General features: G+C 34.6%; 1 protein-coding gene across 2 annotated transcripts in view; it reads left to right on the top strand.

The window, feature by feature from the left end:
- ITGAV (integrin subunit alpha V) overlaps nt 1-22,534 on the top strand; it is an 88,201-nt gene that overhangs the window by 52,455 nt on the left and 13,212 nt on the right. For both annotated transcript variants that reach the window (XM_082397514.1, XM_082397513.1), the window contains exons 13-21: nt 3,540-3,731; nt 6,140-6,185; nt 7,552-7,659; nt 10,173-10,231; nt 11,779-11,933; nt 15,146-15,283; nt 19,264-19,331; nt 19,945-20,092; nt 20,620-20,712. In XM_082397514.1, the coding sequence (XP_082253640.1) occupies nt 3,540-3,731; nt 6,140-6,185; nt 7,552-7,659; nt 10,173-10,231; nt 11,779-11,933; nt 15,146-15,283; nt 19,264-19,331; nt 19,945-20,092; nt 20,620-20,712 (1,007 nt within the window). The remainder of the gene's footprint in view (nt 1-3,539; nt 3,732-6,139; nt 6,186-7,551; nt 7,660-10,172; nt 10,232-11,778; nt 11,934-15,145; nt 15,284-19,263; nt 19,332-19,944; nt 20,093-20,619; nt 20,713-22,534) is intronic.

Genomic DNA, 22,534 nt, shown 5'->3' with positions numbered 1-22,534 from the left:
AAAAAGGTATAAGCTCAGTGTTTTATAATAGTCCCATTTAAAAATTTAATTAATAGCTGTAGATATCTTTAAAAATCAAAGTTGGCTTCTACTATAGAGTGAAATATAGATTACAAATTACAGAGTTTTTTTTAAAAAAAGAATACTGCTAAAAACCTTTCTAGAGGTCACAAGATGAAGAATTGAACTGTTGGTTTGTTTGTATAATCAACAATATATAGGAATATGCCCCTGAAAATGTAAAGAAAGTTATAAATTAAGATGAAAGCTTCAAAAATGCAGATGACTCTCAAATCTCCCAATTAGTAGTAGAAAAGGGAAATGTTTGTTTGGCCTCAAGACCCCACTCCTGCCTTGTGGGTAGTTTTATGTCATACTAGAAGTGTCATCTCTCACCCTAGAAGTTTTCATTGTTAGTGAAAAACTACTCAAGGGGACATTTTGCTTCCTAAAATAGTCTTAAAGATTTTTTACCACCAAGAGAACTTAACATGAATCAGTTGGAATTCTGGTATAAAGTTCAGCATAGAACTGTAAAAGAATACTATACAACAGACCAAATCATTACTTATTGATAACAAAGACTACCTAGAAAACACAGGGCCAGATTCGAGGTTCTACCTTGAACACATTTGAGTTCTTCGCTATAGCTGGGCCTGTCTCCAGGTGCTTTGGTAGAGCCTGGACGTGTTTGCTGTCACCTTGTCTTGAGGATATTCCACACACTTTAAAGAATGTTTCTTTAATATCATGATCCAGACAACATCTCATCCTGTTTTCCCTATTTCTATTAAAATGTATTATCTGTGAACACAAAAATTATAAGCAATGACAGCTAAAAAATATCGAAGTTTTACAACGATTTTACAAAGAGATTTTACGTTTAGAGATAGATACCATAGAGGATGATTTTATTCTCCCCAAGTGTCTCCTGGGGTCTTATTGTCCCGAAGAGTAGATTGTGAATGACAGTGTCTTCAGGAGAAAATGATCTGAGCTGTTATTTATGTAACTATATTTATATAGTTTATATGTGTATATATATGTATTTGTAGTTTATATGTATATATGGTTTATATATACATATAATGAAGTATTAGTTGTAACCTGGATCTTTTCCTTGTTCAGACCTGATGACATTGACTCTTTGTTATGTCTTTGCTGCTGTTTTCCTCCCTTTCCACTTACACCCACTGGAAAAACCCTAGGTATCATCAAGAGGGTTGCCGAAAACAAAACAATAAAATTATGTTCCACAATTATGTGGAGTTTTTGTCAATATTTCTCCAGAAAGGCAGAGGGAAAAAACACAGAAAAGAGAAACTAAAATGATCAAAAGAAGAGACTGATGACATGAAAAAGTAGGGCTCTCCAGACTAGACAGATACCAGCCAAGAGAAAAGATGATTAGAATGTACAAAATAATGAAAGGTTTAGAAAAGGTAAGGAGAATTTTTTAAAACCATCTCTCAAGAGTAGAGCCATATTCTGTTGGAAAATTGTATTTTAATAAAAACTTTCTTAATGCACATGTCAATTTAGAAGTTATATTTATCTTTTGAAACTTAAAAAAAGATAAAGAAGGACTCTTACATAATTTAAATACTACTTTTTATTTAAGGGTAACAAATTCTTAGTTGGCGCTTACTGCAGGCCAAGCACTGTTTTAAGTGCTAAAAATGAGAGGATAAATTAGAGCCCATCCATGTCCTTAAGGAATTTAGCATCAGTAGGAGCAAGTTTAATGTGAACAAGTAAACACTAGAATGTAGTCATCACAGTGTTTGAGATATTCTTGGGCATAATGGTCTTAAAGAAAAGATGAGTGACCAAGGTGTCTTTGATGTCTCAGGGGTTGCAGCATTGAGCGGGCTGAAAACATTTTGGGTATATTAAGTAAATTGAGTCAGTTTGGAATGGCTGGTACATAGGGGCTGTCATAGGCAAGATGGACACATCCTTGCTCTCATGAAATTATGTTTTGTGGAGGAGCCACAGAGTAAACACATAAAGGGGAAATTCAGATAGTGATAAAGGCTGTGGGTTTAAACAAAAAAAGGCAAGGTAACATGATAGAGAGTACCTAGATGGAGAGGGGAGAGTGCATTGCCCCATAGGATGGCCAGGGAAGACCTCTCTGACAAGATGACATTTGAACTGTGATTTGGACAAACAGAAGGAGCAAAGCTTGATAAGCTCTGGAGCAAGAACTGTTGAGGCAGAGGGAACAGCAAGTATAAATCCAGAGCTGGGGACTAGCTTGCTGAGTTTAAGAAACAGAGAAAAGGGCCAGGATTGTTAGGAAGAGTGAGTGAGAGTAGAATTGGGGTTGGGAGTGGGGTGGTGAATGGACAAACCAGGTAACACGTAAATGCTTTGGGAAATAAGGATTTTAAGAAGGAAGATAACATGATATTAACATTTGGCAGTTTTGAAGAGAATGGATTATAGGGGCAAGAGTAGAAGTGGGAGGCCACTTAGGCTGCTTTAGGGGTCCAGGCAAAGAATGAGAATGGCTTGTCCAGGGTGGGACCAGCAAAGATAGAGGGAAGTGGACATAATTATTTGTAATATATTCTAGAGTTAGGAAAGGTCATAGTGACTGTTTGGTGTACTGTTTTGTTTTGGTTTTAAAGCATTTCAAACTTTTTATTTGTTTATTTCATTTCAGTATAAGTTGAGCAAGATAGAGATGAAATCATAACTTTCAACTTTCTGAGTCAGGTTGACTTCTCAAAAAAAACCTGAAAACCATGCCCAACTAAATTAACTAGAATTTTAAGAGCTAAAATGAACCTTAGATGAATCTTTTTACATGTCCCTTCCCCTCTATTTTAAGGATGAGGCATTTGAGGTCCAGAAAGGTTAAGTGATTTGTCCAAGGTCAGACCCGGAATACCTGGCTCCAAATTAATATCATTTCCATACAGTTTTGCTTGAATCTCCTTGCATTTGGTTGTTGCTTTTGAATTAAGAGTACCCTACTGCCACCACGCATGGCTGCTTTGCCTGAAGTAGAGAGACTGGCTGCGCAGAGGACTCATTCCTTCTTGGAGGGCTTCCTACTCTGAGTAGCAGGCTGTCATCTTGGACATCACCACATGAGGGTGCCGTGGGACCACAGCTGCCTCTGCTTCCTGCGCAACTCCCCGCCACAGGAAGTCTCCTAGGTCCCATGGGGTAGCCCAGCCAAAGGGAGAGGAGAGAATGGCCAGGATGTGTCCTGGAGTGGGGAATGGGAAAAGTTCTTTCCCAGAAAGAGAAGAGAATTGCACATGCAATCCCAGTGGAAATAAAGGTTTTATGGCATTGGTTAAAAAAAAAAAAAAAAAGAGTACCCTACTGAACTTCGATAAACATGATACATGGGTTCTAAAGATATTAAGATCTTTTCCACGGAAATAATGATGAGTACTAAGACTTCCTTCTCTCCATCCTTGCCCTCCTCCCTCCCACCCTCCTTTCCTCCTTTCTTCCTCACCTTCTCCCGTCCCTCTTTTCCCTCTCCTCCCTCTTCCCCTCTTCCTTTTCCCTCTCAGATATTGCAATTGCTGCTCCATATGGGGGTGAAGATAAAAAAGGAATTGTTTATATTTTCAATGGAAGACCCACAGGCTTGAATGCGGTACCATCTCAGATCCTTGAAGGGAAGTGGGCTGCTCGGAGCATGCCACCAAGCTTTGGCTATTCAATGAAAGGAGCCACGGATATAGACAAGAATGGATATCCAGGTGCTTTCCTAGAAATACAAAGAGTGTCTTAGATTTTTTGGTCCTAATAGCAAGTAGTATTAGTTACTGCTCTCTTGATTTCTGTTATAAATCATCTAAATTCAGTATTTCGACTACTGTTCAAGCCCCTGCCGTTGTTCAAGGCACTGTTCTCGTCACTGAGGGGATACAAAGCACAGACAGCTCTGTTTCCTGGGAGCTTCCAATATTAAAGCATGTACTCTTAGTTCTTCTTTCATTGTCTTCAAGTCTGTAATGAAATGTCAGAATGTGGAAGCTATAAACAAAAGCTCAGTCTAAGTTTTCAAATGTCAGCCATCTCTTTTTGTTTTTAATGGTCTAGCAGTTTTATGGACTTGACTAATCATCGTGATTTTTACGAAATATATTATCTCAGTAAATTCTCCCAATAAGGCTGGTGAGGAATATGAGCTAGTTCAGCTCATTATTACGTCATTTTCTGGATGAGAAAAAAGACTGAGAAAGGTAATTTGCCCAAGGTTGCCCACTGGTTTGTGCCGGTACAGGAAGTGAGGCCTTTTTCTGGCTCTTATATACTTTGGAATATTTTAATGGATCTAGGATCATAATGGATATATTCTTTAAATGAAATATAATGCAGAAAATTTAATTACTTAGCTGTTGAAACAGTTAATGAGCTCAATATATAATATGTTGAAATGCTTTTAGAAATAGGACATGAAGTAGATTCTTATCTATGTTAGTGTTATTTCAAGAATTCTTTGTTATAAATGTAATATATTTATTATAGAACTTTTAGAAAATATAGCAAAGCATATCTTACAATATGCTTTCTTTTTTCCAGTGCATTCACACAATTTTTTTAACAAAATAGAATTATGCACTGTTATTAGCATATTTTATTCACTTAAAGTATTAGATATTTCCCCATGTTATTATTCTTCTGAAGCATGAATTTATGTTTTCCATTCTATCAAATATTTGTATCATATCTTATTTAACTTTATTTTGGGGCATTTGTATCCTCATATATAATTCCGGTGCATTCCTCTGATTATTTCCTTAGGACAAAATTCTAGAATTGCTATGTCAAAGATTAGGCACTTTTTTTTTTAAGGCTGTTGTTGCACCTTGTCAAATTACAATCCTAATCCCTCTAAAGAAAGTTTTGCAACTTTTTTAAGCACTCACCAGCAGGTAGCGAGTTATTTTCCCACATTTGTGCCCACACTGGTTGTCATCTTTTATTTCTTTTTAAAATAACTTTATATGATAGGTGGAAAATGTTATTTTGTTTTAATCTACAGTTTTGGATTATTAGTGAGGGAAATAAGCATTTTTGTTTACTTGCATATATGTATTTACTTTTGTGAATTTCCTTTCTACATCTTTTTTTCTCCATTTCTGTTGGAATGTTGTTTTTCTTTTCTTTCATTCATTTTTTTTAAACTTGTGGCAGTTCCTTAAATATTGAGGGTTTTAACTCCTTAACTCTTATATATATTTCTCAGTTTTGTCATGTTTTCTTTTGGGGCATAAAGAAATTCTTAATTTTTATGTAATCCATTGTACCTGTCTTTATGGTTTCTCATGTACTTTCTGCTTAGAAAGGGCTTCGTCAAATTTAGCTTGGGTATAAGAGAGAGAGTTCTGATTTCATTTTTTCCTAATTGTGAACCAGTGGTACCACCTATGTATAAAAACTAATGTGTTGTATTCTTGTTGATTTGGATGCTATCTGCTGTCATTCTAAGCATTCTAAGTACAGTTGACCCTTGAACAACGTGAGGGTTAGGGGTGCCAACCTTCTGCACAGTCAAAAATTACATATAACTAACTGTACACTCGGCCCTCTGTATCCACAGTTCCACCTCTGCGGATTCAGCCAACCTCAGGTTGTGTAGTGCTATAGTATGTATTCAGTGGGAAAAAAGTCCACGTATAAGTAGACCCGTGCAGTTCTAGACCCGCGCAGTTCAGACCTATGTTGTTCAAGGATCAACTGTGTATGTATTGTGCTGTTTTGGTTTTGTTTTGTTTTCGAAACAAAATAAGTAAACGAAAAAAAAGAGAGAAATTTGTAAAATCCACAGGCATCTATAAAGCTTTTTCCTTTGGGAATGTGTGTGTTTGTGTGGTATACACTTCCTTATTGTTGCTGATTTTTACTATGTATCCATTAAAAAGATTCTTGTCTACCTGGATGGATGAAAAAATTAGTTTTATGATGAGTGTTTGCCATTGATGATAGCATATTTAAAGTTTTCATATACATTTTAGCCTTTTAGATGTTGTCTTACAACCACTTAATGAAGAATAGTTTTGAGACTATGTCTGTATCTTTATTATATGCATTGAGAGCTTTATGGAAAGGTATGTGAGTTAAAAAAAATTATTATTAACATATTTTTCTGCTCTCTTTTAAGACTTAATTGTAGGAGCTTTTGGTGTAGATAGAGCTGTATTATACAGGTAAGCATTTCCATATCTGGTAATATAGGAATATTATGAATTATATGAAAGTTTTATAGTTAAGTACCAGTGTTTGAATTTCAGTTTAATTTTCTTGAAGTAATGATAAAATTTGTTCTTTCTATTCAAGATTTGCTTCAGGCAAGTAGTAATGATACAAGGAGATCCCAAAATAGAGAAAGCTGTAGATTTTTTTATTTAGGAAAGCATTCAGAATTTTCCCTTTTTGTTCTTTAAATTATGTTCACAGATGTTCTCCTGTGTTTTAGATTACATGAGTTTAAAATTATAGGAGTTTACATTTTCCTCTAAGAGACAAGAACTTAACTTGGTGTTTGTGCCACAGCATTCTGTGACCACAAGGGCAGTATGTAATGATTCCCCAAACGAATATTTTTATTAGAGCAATATGTATAAATCCACATATCTCCATTTCCCAGCTTCATACATATTCCAGTATTTCTCTGAACTTCATCAATTCCTCGTGCCTTACAATATCAACTAGCATCCCAAGTAGATTAAGATGTTTACACCTCTATGGACTGTGCTTATACATGGCAGGAAAACGAACACTGGTACTGTGTAGTGGAGGTTGTGATGGGTCAACTTGATTGTGCTTCTCGGGGCAGCTTGTGTCCGTACAGATTCCAGGATTTATCATGATTGAGACAGATACACTGCCCTGAGGCTGCTGTGTTTTTGTACAGAGCGTAAACCTGTGCATCTGAACTTTGGAAACTGTATTTTAATTTATTGTTTCAGTTTTTAAAATTGCTATTAACAAAGTAATACATACATGTGGTAAAAATTCAAGCAATGTAAAAAGGGCATACAATAAAAGAAATATACTTCCTCTCACACCAGTTACTAGTTTATTAGTATATCCTATCAGAAATATTCTGTGCATTAAAAATTATGTGTGTGTGTGTATGCATCCTTTGTACATGGTGTTTTTTTCCTCTCATTATGTCTTGGCTAATATCATCCCATATTAGCACAGATGGCTTTACAGCACTCATTTCCCCCATTGTATTGCACTGCATTAGGTAGATATCCCACAACTTGTTTAACCATCTTGCTTTAATGGGCTGCGTTCAGATAGGTTGTGACCAGTGGTCCTGCTTTGCCTGGAACTGAGGGGCATTTACCAGGTCATGGGACTTTCACTGATAAAGTCAAGACAGTCCTGGGCAAGCTGGAATATTTGGTCATGCTAAGTTTAGGTTGTTTCTATTCTTTTTGCTATTATAAACACTGCTTTAGTGAACATCACACTCTATACGCAGTGAATGTGAACCTGAAATGCTTAGATCAATCTAACATTTTAAATAACTTTTTTTTTTTCTTATCTTTTTTTTTAAACCAGGGCCAGACCAGTTATCACTGTAAACGCTGGCCTTGAAGTGTATCCTAGCATTTTAAATCAAGACAATAAAACCTGCCCACTGCCTGGGACAGATCTCAAAGTTTCCTGGTAAGGCTGTTTGTTTAGTAATAGTTATTATTGTGATTATTGGTTCAGTCATTATAAAAACAATTGAAAATGGAGGGGGAGGCTGAAATATTGCTAAAGCAGTTTCTGTGGGTACACTCTATTTTCTTGTCATAGATTGAATTATAGAAATATTGTTCCAAAGAAGATATGTAGAAGGCTCTAGAAATATGCTATAAACTAGTAAAAAAAGTAATTTTTAAAAATTATGCATGCTCAGTGAATATATTCAAAGATAAAGTCAATAAGATTTCAGAACTCATATTTAATGCTAAACAAGCCTGTGAACATTTTGATTTTAATTTTTAAAAACTAATGATCTTTTTCAGATTTAATATCTGTGACTAGCTGTACGAAAAAAATAGTTTGCTTTAACGTATTAGTCTTCTACTTGTTCTTTTACTAGTTTCTAAAGAAAAATATATTTTTTGTAAGCTTCATGCCTGAATTCTTCTCTAGTCCAGTATTTCTTAAGTTTCCATTATTTGTATGTTGCTTTTCTGTATGTTGTATGATTTTTTGCTATGTTTTCATTCTACCTGTATTTATAATTTTCTTAAGGCTTTTTTCTTTAAACTGACTCATGATTTACTTTAAAATATATTAAAATAAAATAGAGAAACCAGTGTCTTTCTCATACATGTCAAAATAAACATAAAATTAATAATGAAAAGTCTTAACCTATATATAAACTCACCATGGGGAATTCCCTGGTGGTCCAGTGATTAGGACTCTGCGCTTTCACTGCCACGGGCCCTGGTTCAGTCCCTGCTCGGGGAACTAAGATCCCGAAAGCCGCATGGCATGGCCAAAGGAAAAAAAAAACAAAACCTCACCATGAGTACTCCACTTTGGGAAACACTGTTCACTTCATGTTCCTTGCTCACATAGAAAAATCAGAGAGAACTTACATAAGAAGGGTAAAATGATTGGAAGCTGGGAAATTTTTCCTTCAGAAGAGCTAATGAAAAGATATTTTTTCTGATTTTGTTTTTGAATTATTTATTATTGTTAGTAAAATCATTTTTCAAAATTTTGTTTATAATAAAATATATTAAATAAACATGCATATAATAAAATTTTTTATTTCTTTCATTGGATTGCATTAAAAATTCAGTAATATTTGTTCTTCATTTTCATTGACTGGCAGTGAAGTTGTTTTCAAGATTTTGTAAGTTTTACTGACTTTCATCCCTTCACTCACCCTTTGTGTCCTGGTGAAGTTGCTGCACATTGCTGGTGATGTGCTTATGATTATGGCAAAAAGATGAAGGCTTTGAATACACTAACTAGAGCAGTAGCTTTCATATGTTTTCGAATATGGCGTGTAGGCTGAAATACATTTTACATCATAATCCAGTAAACACATGCATGTAATTAAAACAAAAGTTTCATGAAATCTTACCCTTGATACTTAAGTCAATTTTACATATTCATTTTTTTAAGATGCTAGACACACCCATTAAACTGAGGTCATAACCTAGTAATAAATTGTGAAAATACTGTTCTAGAGGAGCTTGCTAATTAAAGGGAGCTTTATGGGGCTTTTTCATAAGTGAGACATTTATTTTAAATCTGGACTGTCATTTCTCCCATTTAAATTTATCAACAGATTCTATAAGCTTGAGAGGAGGTTAGGAAATTCTTTTCTTTTCTTTTTCTCTTTTTTTTGTCTCATTCCTTTCCATGAAAGGAAACATGCCTAAATTACTGAAGGATGAGTTAGATTATTCTGTATAGCTTCATGTTTTAAAAATAATGTTAAGACATAAAGAAAGATATAAGGCTTCACAATGTGAACTAAGTATTAGAAATATGAGATTTAAAAGAAAAAGAAATGTGAGATTTGGGTGATAATAAAAAAATGTCTAGCTAAATAAATATTATCAGTGTAACAAAAGTGTAACAACAACAACAAAAAATAAATATTATCAGTGTAACAAAAGTGTAACAACAACAAAAGTTTTAGAATCGTACAGACCAGAGTTTGTATTTGAATTCTGTTCAATATGTGTTCCATGAAAATGGGAAAATTAATACCATCCAAGCCTCAGTTTTCAATCTGTAATATAGGGATGATAGCTTATCTAATAGGTTATTATGAAGAATGAGCATGTATAAGGTATCCTAAACTGGCATAGGGTAAATATTTAATTTTTTAAGCAATATACTATAATTTCATCTATTTTGTGTATTTTGGGGGGAAAGGGGGAAACTGTTACATGGTAATATCAGATTATGTCACCTATAGTGAGTTTTTCAAATAATAAATAAGAGAATAAGAGAGGCATAGATAATCTCTTTTACTGTCTTTTTAAAAAAATTAATTGTAGGCATTGTGATGAGACTTTATGGTATTTTAAAGTTCGAATTGTAATTCCAATTCCAAGATAAATAAATAAACAAACAAACAAATAAATAAATAATGCTATATAAATGGGAAAAATGTCTAACCTGGATTATGGGATTTGTATGTATTTTTTATTTTTCTACAGTTTTAATGTCAGGTTCTGCTTAAAGGCAGATGGCAAAGGAGCACTTCCCACGAAACTTAGTAAGTGTTCTGTGGAAAAATTATATTATTTTAATGATGCTACATACACAGCACTTAAAAAATGTTTTAGGACATTTGAATAGTTATTCAAGTAGTTGTTATTGCTTTTTTATTTGAATGTTTATGCTTAAAGACATTTAATATTGCAACGTAATTATTTTGTTTGACAACTCTTAAGCCAATTCAGAAATAATACGTTTATTGACATTGTGAACATTTAGTGGTAAATATGGCCTTCAGAAAGTTAAACAGTTATCATTGTGAGACAAATGAACTCTAGGAGAAATAAGTATCATTGTTTATAAGTCAATGACCTACTGAAAAGTTTATACTTTATGTCTTAGAAAAGCCGCAGTAATCTCCAGAGTAGAGGTGGTTTAGAAATAGAGAGAAGGAAAAAAGTTAGACCACTAAATTTAGCCCACACAGCAAATTCTAACTTGACTCTTCCATTCCAAAAAATGGTTTTTGTGATTATGAGAGCAAGGTAGGAGAGTTAAGTAACTGTTGTGGAGATTTGTCGGTATATGTGCTAAGGAATAACAGTAAGGCTCCGGATAGAGGACTGAGTCTGTTGTGGGGTGTGTTTGTGCGTGAAAGTTAACATAGAGTAGCAAGAAAGGGTCTCTCTGGAAGGTAACTTTTCAGTAAAGACCTGAAGGAAATGAAGGAGCTAAGGGATGTCTGGAGGAGTATTTTGCACAGGGGAAATGACAATTTCAAGAGGCCAGAAGCAGGAGCTTGCTATTTCTCAAAGGGTGGGTGGAACAGAACGAGAAGCAAAATGACCCTGGCTTTTCACTCAAATTTGACATGAAGTTCAACATTTAGAGAAACTTAGGAAGAGATTTGTGGTTTTAAAGATCTGCACTCTTAACTCCTTTGAAGAAACTATTTAAAGAAGAACTGATGTTAGAAGGCAGTAATCTAGCAACTGTGCTTCAGACTGTTCACTGGCTGCACATTCATTTTAAGATGATTCTTGACCCAGTCAGCTATATTTGGTCATTTGCTTCTTGAGGGACATATTTACCTGATAGTTTGATACAGTAGCTTCATTAGAAGTAGGAGTTGCAAGTGATGCAAACTGCTCATTCGTCATGATGGTGAATGTAATGGTATGGGGTGTGGGTGCATATTAGTAAACATTTCTTAATCACAGTCAGCAAGAGTCCTGCTACCTGCATTAGTGATAAAAGTCTTAATTCATATATTTTATTCCTGAACTTCCTCCTCTCAGCTTAAATTAAAAGAAAAAATTTCCCCTCTATCTGATAGTTGTTTTATTACCATCATTATCTATTGTCTCCATTTAATAGATGACATTAATTTGGGGATAGTTGGATCAGTTATTTAATTATTAAATATTTATTCAGAATTAATCTGTTGTCATCTCACTACAATGTATAGACATTTTTAATGAATAGGGAGCAGATTACTTCTTAAGGGAGAAATATGTATCTCTGTTTAAATGAAAACTCGAGATATTTAGGACAGAAAGGTGTCCATAAAGATTATGTTGGTTATAAATCCTTTGGTTTGTATAGACTTCCAGGTGGAGCTTCTTTTGGATAAACTCAAGCAAAAAGGAGCAATTCGACGAGCACTGTTTCTCCATAACAGGTCCCCGGGTCACTCCAAGAACATGACCATCTCAAGGGGGGGACAGATGCAATGTGAAGAACTAATAGCATATCTGCGGGTAAGAGATTATCCATTATCTCTTCTTTCTACTTATTATTTTTTCTTTTCACCTAAATGATTTTCACTTTCTGTAAATTTTTTTGGTAGTAAATCAAAAAGAAGACAGAAAAATGCATTTGAGGAAATTGGGCTTTTTAAAGAGTCAAACTTGAGTAATGGACTTCTACGCTTGTCAGACTGGATATTGCACGTGGCCTTTCCACAACAATGCTACTGAATAAATTATGACAAACATATTTCTTAAATATTGCTGGACTCTCAAGACAGTAAAAGAAATCCACCCCACCCCCCTGCCCCCCGCCATAAGCAATCAATGAAAAAACTCCATTGTCTAAACCTGACTTGTGAGTTGTAAGCAAGTGTGTGAGCCAGGATGACTAGGGAGGGAGGGATGGAGACTGGGCGGAGGGTGAGCTGTATTTGCAGACACCAGCACAGGGGTTCAGGCTCGCCTGGGGCCTTCTGCAAACCAGGGGTCTGACCTGAGCCTCCTGCATTAGGTGCAGAGTCTTCCACAAGGCTAAAGTGTTCCCAAAACAAAGATGCGCCCTGACTCCTGCAAGAGTAAATACAAGGTCTCACTGGAACAATCTAGTATGGGTCCCATAGGTTAAGTTCAATCAAATAGGAATTCATTTCTAAAAAAAGTACTAAACACACCAGGAAATAAGCCATTAGAAGACACAGCAAATAAATCTTAGTCCTGCAAAAGCTTGAGATGTTAGAATGATCAGTTACAAAATATAAGTGTGTATAAAATGTTTAATGAAATAAAGGATGAAATTTTTTTTAAAAGACAAAAACATCAGGACTTCTCCGGTGGTCCAGTGGCTAACACTTCATGCTTCCACTGCAGGGGGTGCAGGTTCGATCCCTGGTCGGGGAACTAAGATCCTGCATGCCCCATGGTATGGCCAAAAAAAAAAAAGACAAAAACATCAGTAAAGATTTAGAAGACTCAACATAATTAACAAGCTCGATTTAGTATACCTATATACCTATATAGATCTTGACATCCAACAATTAGAGAATATAAAAGTTCCCCATATATACATATAAAGGAAGTCTGAACAAATCTGAAACAATTGGAATCATAGAAAATATGCTATTTGATTACAGTGCAATTTTTAGAAATCAATAACAAAGATAAATTGGGAATTAGGAATTGTGATTTTAAGTAACTTATGGATCAAAAAAGAGATCATATTAGAAATTTACTTAGAAGTGAATTATAATGAAAATACTACATATCAAAATGTGTAGGGTATCCCAGAAGCAGAATGTAAAGGTAAATGTATAGCCTTAAATGCTATTTAATTTAAATGAAAGATTGAGAAAAAAATGAAGGAAAAACAAACCCCCCAAAACCTCCACAAAAATAGGAATTGAAAAAGGATGTACCTATAGATAATGGAGGAATTAAAATAATAAAGTATTATGAATAACCTTGTGCTAAGACATAGAAAAACTGAGAGAAAGCAAAGACATTCTTAGAAAAACACAACACAGCTGTCATTTGAAGAACCCGAACAATTCATTTAACCATATAAACCATTAAAAAGAATTGAACTGGCAGTTAATAATCTTTACACAAAGGAATCACAAGACCTAGATGATTTTATAGGCAATATCTACCAAACTGTCAAGAATGAGACATTCCAATGTTAAACTCTTAGAATAGAAAAATAAAATATATTTCCAGCTTATTCTGTGAAGGTAGTGTAACTGATACCCAGACTGACCGAGGCTAGTATAAGCAAGGAAAATTCATGACAGTTTTATACAAAGACATAGATGTAAAATTACTAACCAAATATAAGCAAAGTAAATCCTAGCAGTTTATAAAAAAGATTAAAAAACAGACCAACTTGGATGTATCCTAGGGTGGGTTAACATTGAAAGTATAGAAGTGTAACTTTACACATGAATAGACTGAAACCATGGCCATCTTACTTAAGTGCAGGGAAAGGTTTTTGATTAAATTAAATAACTATTCATGATGTGAGCAAACAAGACAAATACCTCTAGTTACAATTATGAAGAAATACCATTTTACACTCAAAGTCTGCCAGTACCTATTGCTTGGTCAAGATGTGAGTTAATCAGAGTTCTTACACATTGCTTGTGGCAGTGTAAATTGCCAATATGAAGAATTTGGAAAATAATATTGTATCTTACAGAGCTGACAAATCTCCTTGCCACTATGTAGAACAATACATTACAACATTACAACATTTTTTTTGGTAATAGCAAAAACAAACCAAAGACCCAAAGCAGTCCAAATAACCTTTGACAGAAGAATTGATAAATAAATTGTAAATAAATTATTATATGATAAATATTACTCAACAGTAAAAATTAACCTCGCTACATGCAACAGCATGAATGAATCTTTAAAAGTGTTGAACAGAGAGCAAATGACAGAAGAATACATATGGTCTCATTTTAAAATAAACAGGAAAAGCAATCTGAAGAACATATTGTTTAGGGACACACACACTAGAGTAAAACTGCTGAAAGCAAGCAAGGGAATGGTTACCTCTGGAAGGAAGACAAAGGGATGAAAAGAGAAAAGAGCATGTGGGTAGCTTAAGCAATATAGGTTATGTCCTAGTTATTATTTATATTGGGTGTGTGTTTGAGTGCTCATTTTATTAACATGCCTCATATATATTTTTTTTAATTTATTTATTTATGGCTGTGTTGGGTCTTCATTTCTGTGCGAGGGCTTTCTCTAGTTGCGGCAAGCGGGGGCCACTCTTCATCGCAGTGTGCAGGCCTGTCACTGTCGTGGCCTCTCTTGTTGTGGAGCACAGGCTCCAGACGCGCAGGCTCAGTAATTGTGGCTCACGGGCCTAGTTGCTCCGCGGCACGTGGGATCCTCCCAGACCAGGGCTCGAACCGTGTCCCCTGCATTGGCAGGCAGATTCTCAACCACTGCGCCACCAGGGAAGCCCATGCCTCATATATTTTTGTGTGAATCAAATATTACATTATAAAACAAAGTTGATTAAGGGTTCTCACTGGATAATTATAGTATTCTTTTTGGATAGTCTATTCTTATATAAGTGTAGTTTTTCAAAGAGTTTTTGTAGAATTTGATCAAGGGGTGAATACAGCTGGCTTTGTATTGTGCACTTATGGATTTCTCCAGATAGCTTGATGTCATAGGTTGATGTCATCATTAATTCAAAGCTTTTCCATTTTTAGGATGAATCTGAATTTAGAGACAAACTCACTCCGATTACTATTTTTATGGAGTATCGGTTGGATTATAGAACAGCTGCTGATGCGACAGGCTTGCAGCCTATTCTTAACCAATTCACTCCTGCCAATATTAGTCGACAGGTACTGTACTTTATTAATTTATCATTAATTTTATACTTTTATCTTTTTTAAAGTCTTACAGTTCATATTGTTAAATAGCATAAGGGATTGCTTTTATAATGTAGGGTTTTAGTCAGAGAAGTCAGAGGGGAAGGAATCTGGATTTTCAGGTCAAAGACATTTAAAGCCACTCAGAACTTAGAGATATGCAGAGGAAGACAGGGTCGCATTTCATACACATAAAACAGTAAAATAATTCAAGGAAAACAACAAAATGCCAATTTACTTACATAGTATTTTATATTTTGCTAAACAAGTTTATTTATATTACCTTTGATTTATATTTTAATTGTAAAAAATAGTATATGTACACACATATATGCATATATAGTACATAAATCATTCTTCTCATAAAACCAAATATAGCAACATAAAATTTTATAAAGACTATATTAAAATATTTTTAGAAAATCCTATGTAAAACCCATACATTCAAATGTTATTGTATTTCCTATTTTTTCCTCTTTTATTACATGTTCATATTTTTAGATTAATATTTCTGCTCTCATAGAATGCTTTACCCTAAATTTAGGTTGTTACTTCTTTGTCTAACTTGCTGAGATCTCATATACTATTTTATTTTTGTAATTTGAGAAGACTATACATGACAGCAGCATAAGGCAAATTAAAATTTTTTAAAGTCTTTTGTAATTTTTATATTTTAACAATTTATTTTATATTTCATTTTGCACGTGAATAGTATACATGCTGCTTTCTACTACCCATTAATATAGAACTTGTAAACATAGTTCTGTGTTCATATTTTTTACATTTTTTATTTTTAGGGGATATACAATATTATGTTGATTAATAATTTAATAATGAACAGCTGAGCCTCTTAGAGTCTGTCATTCAATTTTACATTTTTTAGAAAAGTTAATTGTTACTTGTCCTTTTACATTATGTGTTTTGTTATAGGAGTTATGATTATTTTCTCTTTATAATTTTAGAATTTTTTGGAAACTATTTATTAGTGTTAACATTACTTTAGTTTACTGAGATCACCAATCTCTTTAATACCAATACAGTTTAAAGCCAGCTAATCAAATTGGTTAACTTTTGAAACCACTTTGAGGGAATAATAACTTCAGTAATATTTGGTTTTCTTCCCTCTCCCCACCCCACTTTCTTCATTCTTTGAATCTTTGTTTCCTTTGTGTTCTACATTTATTTCAGCAACGACATTACCTACTCTTAGGCATCTTTTTTTCTGTATTCTTAGCTTTATTATGTACTCTCATTTCAATGTTAATTACCTATCCCATCCTTATTTACTTCTCTCTAAAATGGCCCTTTATTTCACTGGTCATATTACAAACTTTTTTACTGTACTCTCTCTACGAAGTACTGCTGTCTGTTAGAAATATAATGTTAGCCACATTTGTAATTTTAAATGTATTGGTCAGTAACATTAAAAAAAAACATAGAAAACTGGTGACATTAATTTTAATAATATATCTGTATTAGTTTGCTAGGACTGCCATAACAAAATACTACAGAATGGGTGGCTTAAGTAATAGAAATTTATTTTCTCACAATTCTGGAGGCTTAAAGTCTGAGATGAAGGTGTCTGCAGGGTTGGTTTCCTCTGAGGCCTCTCCCATTGGCTTGTAGGTGGTCATCTTCTCCCTGTGTCTTCACATCATTTCCCCTCTGTGTCTATGTCCTGATCTCCTTATAAAGCACCAGTCATATTGGATTAGGGCCTGCCCTAATGATGTCATTTTAACTTAATTACTTCTTTAAGACCATATTTCCAAATAGTCATATTTTCTGTGAAATTTTTTAAGTTCTGTTTTTTATGGTCTTCAAAATCCAGAGTGTATTATATACTTACAACACATCTCAATTCAGATGCTAAAGCTTCATCAGAAATATTTTTTCTGTATTTAGAACTCATATAATTTATAATTGAAAAAGTAGATTCACATAGCCAAGTTGTTCTAAACATACTAAAAGTTTTTCAGTAGCAGAATCAAGTATCAGTTTTTAAATTTAAATTAATTAATATTAAATGAAATATAAAACAATTCCCCAGTTGCGTTAGATACATTTCAAGTGCTCAAAAGCCACATGTGGCTCACTAGTGGCTACTATATCATACAGGGCAGCTCTTGAGTTTCCCTTTCTGTACCCTAATCCTTTGGAGTTAGAGATTTCATGCTTCCTACAGAAAGAGGGTTTTTCTTTTTCCCCACCCTCCATTTATTCATTCAAATATGTATTAAGTTCTTACTCTGTACAAGATATTAAGTATGTAACTGTAGAGATTTAGTTCTCTGTGAATGGAAGACATTGCTTTATCTTTTCCATCCCTGAAACTATCTTTTCTGATAGCATATTTTAAGGCTATAGCTGCACCAATGCCAGTTTAATCCTCTCTCTTCAATGTAGAGTGGTAGTTAGTCAAATATCCCTTTACCATAGTTTATTAATATTTCATAATAAAAGGTAAGCTGGGAGGAAGTGAGAGAATTGTACTGACATATATACACAAAAGCTCAGTGCTTTGTGTTCACCTAGAGGGGTGGGATAGGGAGGGCGGGAGGGAGACACAGAGGGAGGAGATATGGGGATATATGTTTATGTATAGCTGATTCACTTTGTTATACAGCAGAAACTAACACACCATTGTAAAGCAATTATACTCCAATAAAGATGTTGAAAAAAATATTTCATAATACTTTTCATTCCAAACTTCAGATACTCATCATTCTAACTGGGACTTTTAATACACACCGTATCACATATCATTATATCCGTTCTTTGTTCATGAACTAAATTAGCAGTGATTGTATTTGGTATCACTTAAGGAGTCACCTCAGATTTCTTCTACTGGTCTTGGCCTTTTCCCCCCATCTTCTTGAAGTGCATAGCAACTGTTTACATCTAGGTCACTGAATTAGTTCACAGGTACTGTTGGGTTTCATCCCAGTTAAACTGACAGTTAAGATCTCTACCATACAATTCTATTCTGGGGAGCTGTGCCTCCCTTGTGACTTGGAAACATACAGTTTTTGTTTTGTTTTGTTTTGTTTTTTAAGAAAGCCTGTCACTGTTTTTTCCCTTTAAATCTTTTTCTCTCCTTTTTGTCTGCCTTTGGGCCTGAAGCCCTTTGGATGTTAACAATAGACAAACCAAGAATGGCTTCATCTTTTTTTAATTTCCTCTTTTATCAATTTCTTCTTTCACATCCTGCCTAACTTCTTCAGCTTCCTCCCATTATTGCTATCGGGTTTTCTATAATGTTCCAACTGGCACATCTTATGGTCATATCTAGAGGGAGAAAGTGCAGGTCTTTGCTTATTGTACCTATCTTGGATCTAATAATTCTAATGCTTTTGGTTCCTTTTTCTTTATCTCCTTCCAAATGGCCATGCCAGTGCTGGGCTCCTTTTGTCCAGTTTCTGTTCCCTTTGGTCTGTCTGTCTGAATTGCTGCTGTATACCCACAACTCCTTATTCTTTTATGCTCTGCAGAGGCATAATGAGAAATTCTAGAAAGGAGTTTATTTTGCCCAAGATCACACAACTTAGCTAGCAGCAGCTGAGTAAAGTAGAACCCTCATTTCTTGAATATTACTTTCTCTTCTATACTTCATTCCAAAATCATAACAGCTTAATTTGAGATAGAACTAGGTTCTGTCTAATTGTTCCAACTAATTGTAAAAGGTTCCAACTAAAGGTTCCAACTGATTGTATTATACCCTATGAATCTTTTTCTTCCTTTTCATTCTTACTAGCTAAGACTGACCTATTTAAAAACAGGCAGCCATGATCCCTTTTGAATTCAGGTATATATATACAAGTAGAGTATATATAAATATATACATGTGTGCATAAATGTATATTCATATACATCCACATATATATTGATATACACTGCATATGTGACCTGTACTGGTATTTATTCATGTAGAGAAAAATAAAATTTTTTTCTAGGCTCATATTCTGCTTGACTGTGGTGAAGACAATGTCTGTAAACCCAAACTGGAAGTTTCTGTAGATAGGTAAGTTTTGCTCCAAATTATTAATAGACTGTATAATAAGAAATTTAAATGAAAGAACACATTTTTCTATTAAAGTAATAGTAATGAGAATTAGTTACGTTGGAGGATAATGCATGGTTTTCAGTAAAGCTATAAATATTGAGCTTTAAAAAAATAGGTGCTATGTTTTCACTAGCTACCTAGGTTAACAGATCTCTTCCTATTCAGCATTGAGTAGTGTCACAAAGTAACATTATATCCTCTTAAAGATACTCTTAACTAAAGGACTTACTACCATTTTATACGATGTATAAATTATAGCGAATATTGTGAGTATCATGACAAATGATTAATTCAGCCTTTAGAAAAAAAATCAGGGGATTAATAAGTACAAAGGGATATAAAATTACTTCCATAATACATATGAGTGATAGTGATATGCTAAAGGCATCAGTGTTTTCTTTTACTGGGAGAAGCATTGGATTTGCACCCAGTGTGCTATTTCCAGTTTTCTGTTGAGCTGTAGAGTAGTCTTAAAAAATCTCGAGACACTGTTGAACATGTCAGTGCTTTGAATAGTCATGCTCTCGCCGTGCAGTCTTTTTTCATTGTCTAGATTTGTGTTAACTCGTAGTGATCAAAAGAAGATCTATATTGGGGACGACAACCCTCTGACCTTGATTGTTAAGGCTCAGAATCAGGGGGAAGGTGCCTATGAAGCTGAGCTCATCGTTTCCATCCCACCGCAGGCCGATTTCATCGGGGTGGTCCGCAACAGTGAAGTAAGCAAGCTGCCTCTTTAAAAATCGAAATGCACTCATAGTTCTCATTAACGTTAATGAGCTGCTCCCCTATTTAGTGTAGTACAAGCTTACCCATTCTACCTAAGGCTAAATTGCTAGACAATGGAGTGCCTATCTTACATAATTCCTTTCAAGCCTAATAACTTTACATAATGCATTGATAGGACATTTAAAAAACTGCTAGCTAAGTGCCTGAAGCAGGGTCAGATGGATAAAGTGTCTAAGCCTGGCCATCAAATAATTTTTCAGAGGTAATATGGTTATGTATCTATGTCCTCTAGGGATTGTTCAGAAACACTTTGACTTTATATGTGGCAGTTGTACACAATTCTGGTTTCCCCCGTACCCCTCATTGCTCAAATAGATGCATTTGCTTTGTAAAGCAAGAAACCTAAACATCCACCTGCATGATATTGTCTAGGAACTTTAAAGTCTTATTATGGCTTCTGCATTTTTTTGGTCATTAATTTATTTTCCTTTCAATCCTTTTTCTTTGTCTATCAAAGGCTTTAGCAAGACTTTCCTGTGCCTTTAAGACAGAAAACCAAACCCGCCAGGTAGTATGTGACCTTGGAAACCCAATGAAGGCTGGAACTCAAGTAAGACATTTTAATTAAATGGATTTTATTTTTCTTTTATAGAGAATAGCATATTTTTCTGTGGGTTTGTCCATAGTCATTTTTTTATAAGCACTTCAAAATAGTATCTAAACTGGCTTTGATTTAGAATGTAGTGATCATCAGAGTTTAGTTTTGATTAAGATACTAAAGTAATGGGTTGTGTTATTACCTGTATTCAGTAAGCTGCTCTTCACCTTCAATTTGGTAAATGGATGAGAACATGGTTGAAACTAAGGACTGAGATTGTAACTTTGATATTTTAAACTAACACTTTAATGCATCCTCAAAGCTACTCTGACAAATACCAAGACTGTCATTCTTAAGTGAGTTAGAATGATCTCATTAACTTGAAACCTATATGGTCATCCCAATAGGATCAAAGAGCACAGTGGTTAGATCAGGCTCCCCTTCAGGGGGTGGAGAAGGGAGCCCAGGAGCTTGAGAAGAAGCGCTCAGTGGGTTGCTTCCCAAATCCTCTAAAAAGGAAACAAAAATATACCTTGTAGAATTCCTATTATCAAGGAAAAAAAAAAATCAACAGTATATTTCATGTTACCTTTTCGATAGAATTTAATTTAATAAGCACATAGATATTGGTAATTTGAAGATCTATGATAATATGGGGCTGAATATTACGTATCTACCCATATAAACAACATCTCTCCCATTAGATGTTGTTTAAGGGTACAGACTTGCAAGTAAGTCTAGAGCTCTAATGTGCAGCATAGTGATTATAGACAACAGTAACGTATTATAATCATCAAACTTGCAAGAGACTAGGTCTTAATAATTCCAACCAGAAAAAAGAAATGATAATTATGTTATGTGACAGAGGTGCAATTATTGCCACAGTGGCAATCATATAACAGTGTATAAATGTATCAAATCAACCTTAAATTTACAGTGTTATATGTCAAATATATTTCAATGAAAATAAATATTTCATATTTCTTTAAATATATTTTCCATTAAAGTCATTATTATTTCTAGATATAAGGTCTCTTAGGGAAAAGGGCTTGAACAAAGTACCCAGAGTTGCATTTTTTCACATGTATTTAACACAGTTTTTAACTACAATGTTTCATTAACAAGTGAGCATGCTTTTTTTTTTTTTTAAACATCTTTATTGAAGTATAATTGCTTCACAATGGTGTGTTAGTTTCTGCTTTATAGCAAAGTGAATCAGCTACACATATACACACGTTCCCGTATCTCCTCCCTCCTGCATCTCCCTCCCTCCCACCCTCCCCATCCCACCCCCCCAGGCGGTCACAAAGCACTGAGCTGATCTCCCTGTGCTATGCGGCTGCTTTGAGAGAGTGTCATGGACATATATACACTACCAAATGTAAAATAGATAGCTAGTGGGAAGCAGGAGCATGCTTTTTATTTTCTTATATTCTCGTTCTCTCTAGCTTTCTCACTCACTGCTCACTCAGTATAGATAATTCCAGGTTGATTCTTGTGGCCAGCTCCAAGCTTTGTAAAGTGGGAGGCAGTTTGACGAGGTCCCCTAGAAGGGCCATTTTTAGAGGTCATTTATGTGACCCCCCCAAGAAGGCTGCTTTCCCTTACCTTGTAGCTCAGTTTTTTCTTTAAAATAACAATTTTCCTCCTGCAGAAGTTAAGATGTTTGTTATTGATGGAGTTGTGGGTGACGTGGAGAAATTCTGCTTCTGGCCCTACATCTGTCCTTTTTAGCCAAGTTCTCTCACTCTTGTAAGCCATCTGTTTCTTCCTTCCTGCTCCATTAACACAAGTTCATGTGTTAGCTTCCTGTCACCAAATTATTGTGCATAAC

This window comes from Balaenoptera borealis (genome assembly GCF_965194805.1).
Source record: "Balaenoptera borealis genome assembly, chromosome: 6".
Classification (NCBI taxonomy): Eukaryota; Metazoa; Chordata; class Mammalia; order Artiodactyla; family Balaenopteridae; genus Balaenoptera; species Balaenoptera borealis.
Note: the sequence above shows the minus strand (reverse complement) of the source record. Positions and strands in the feature narration are given on the sequence as shown.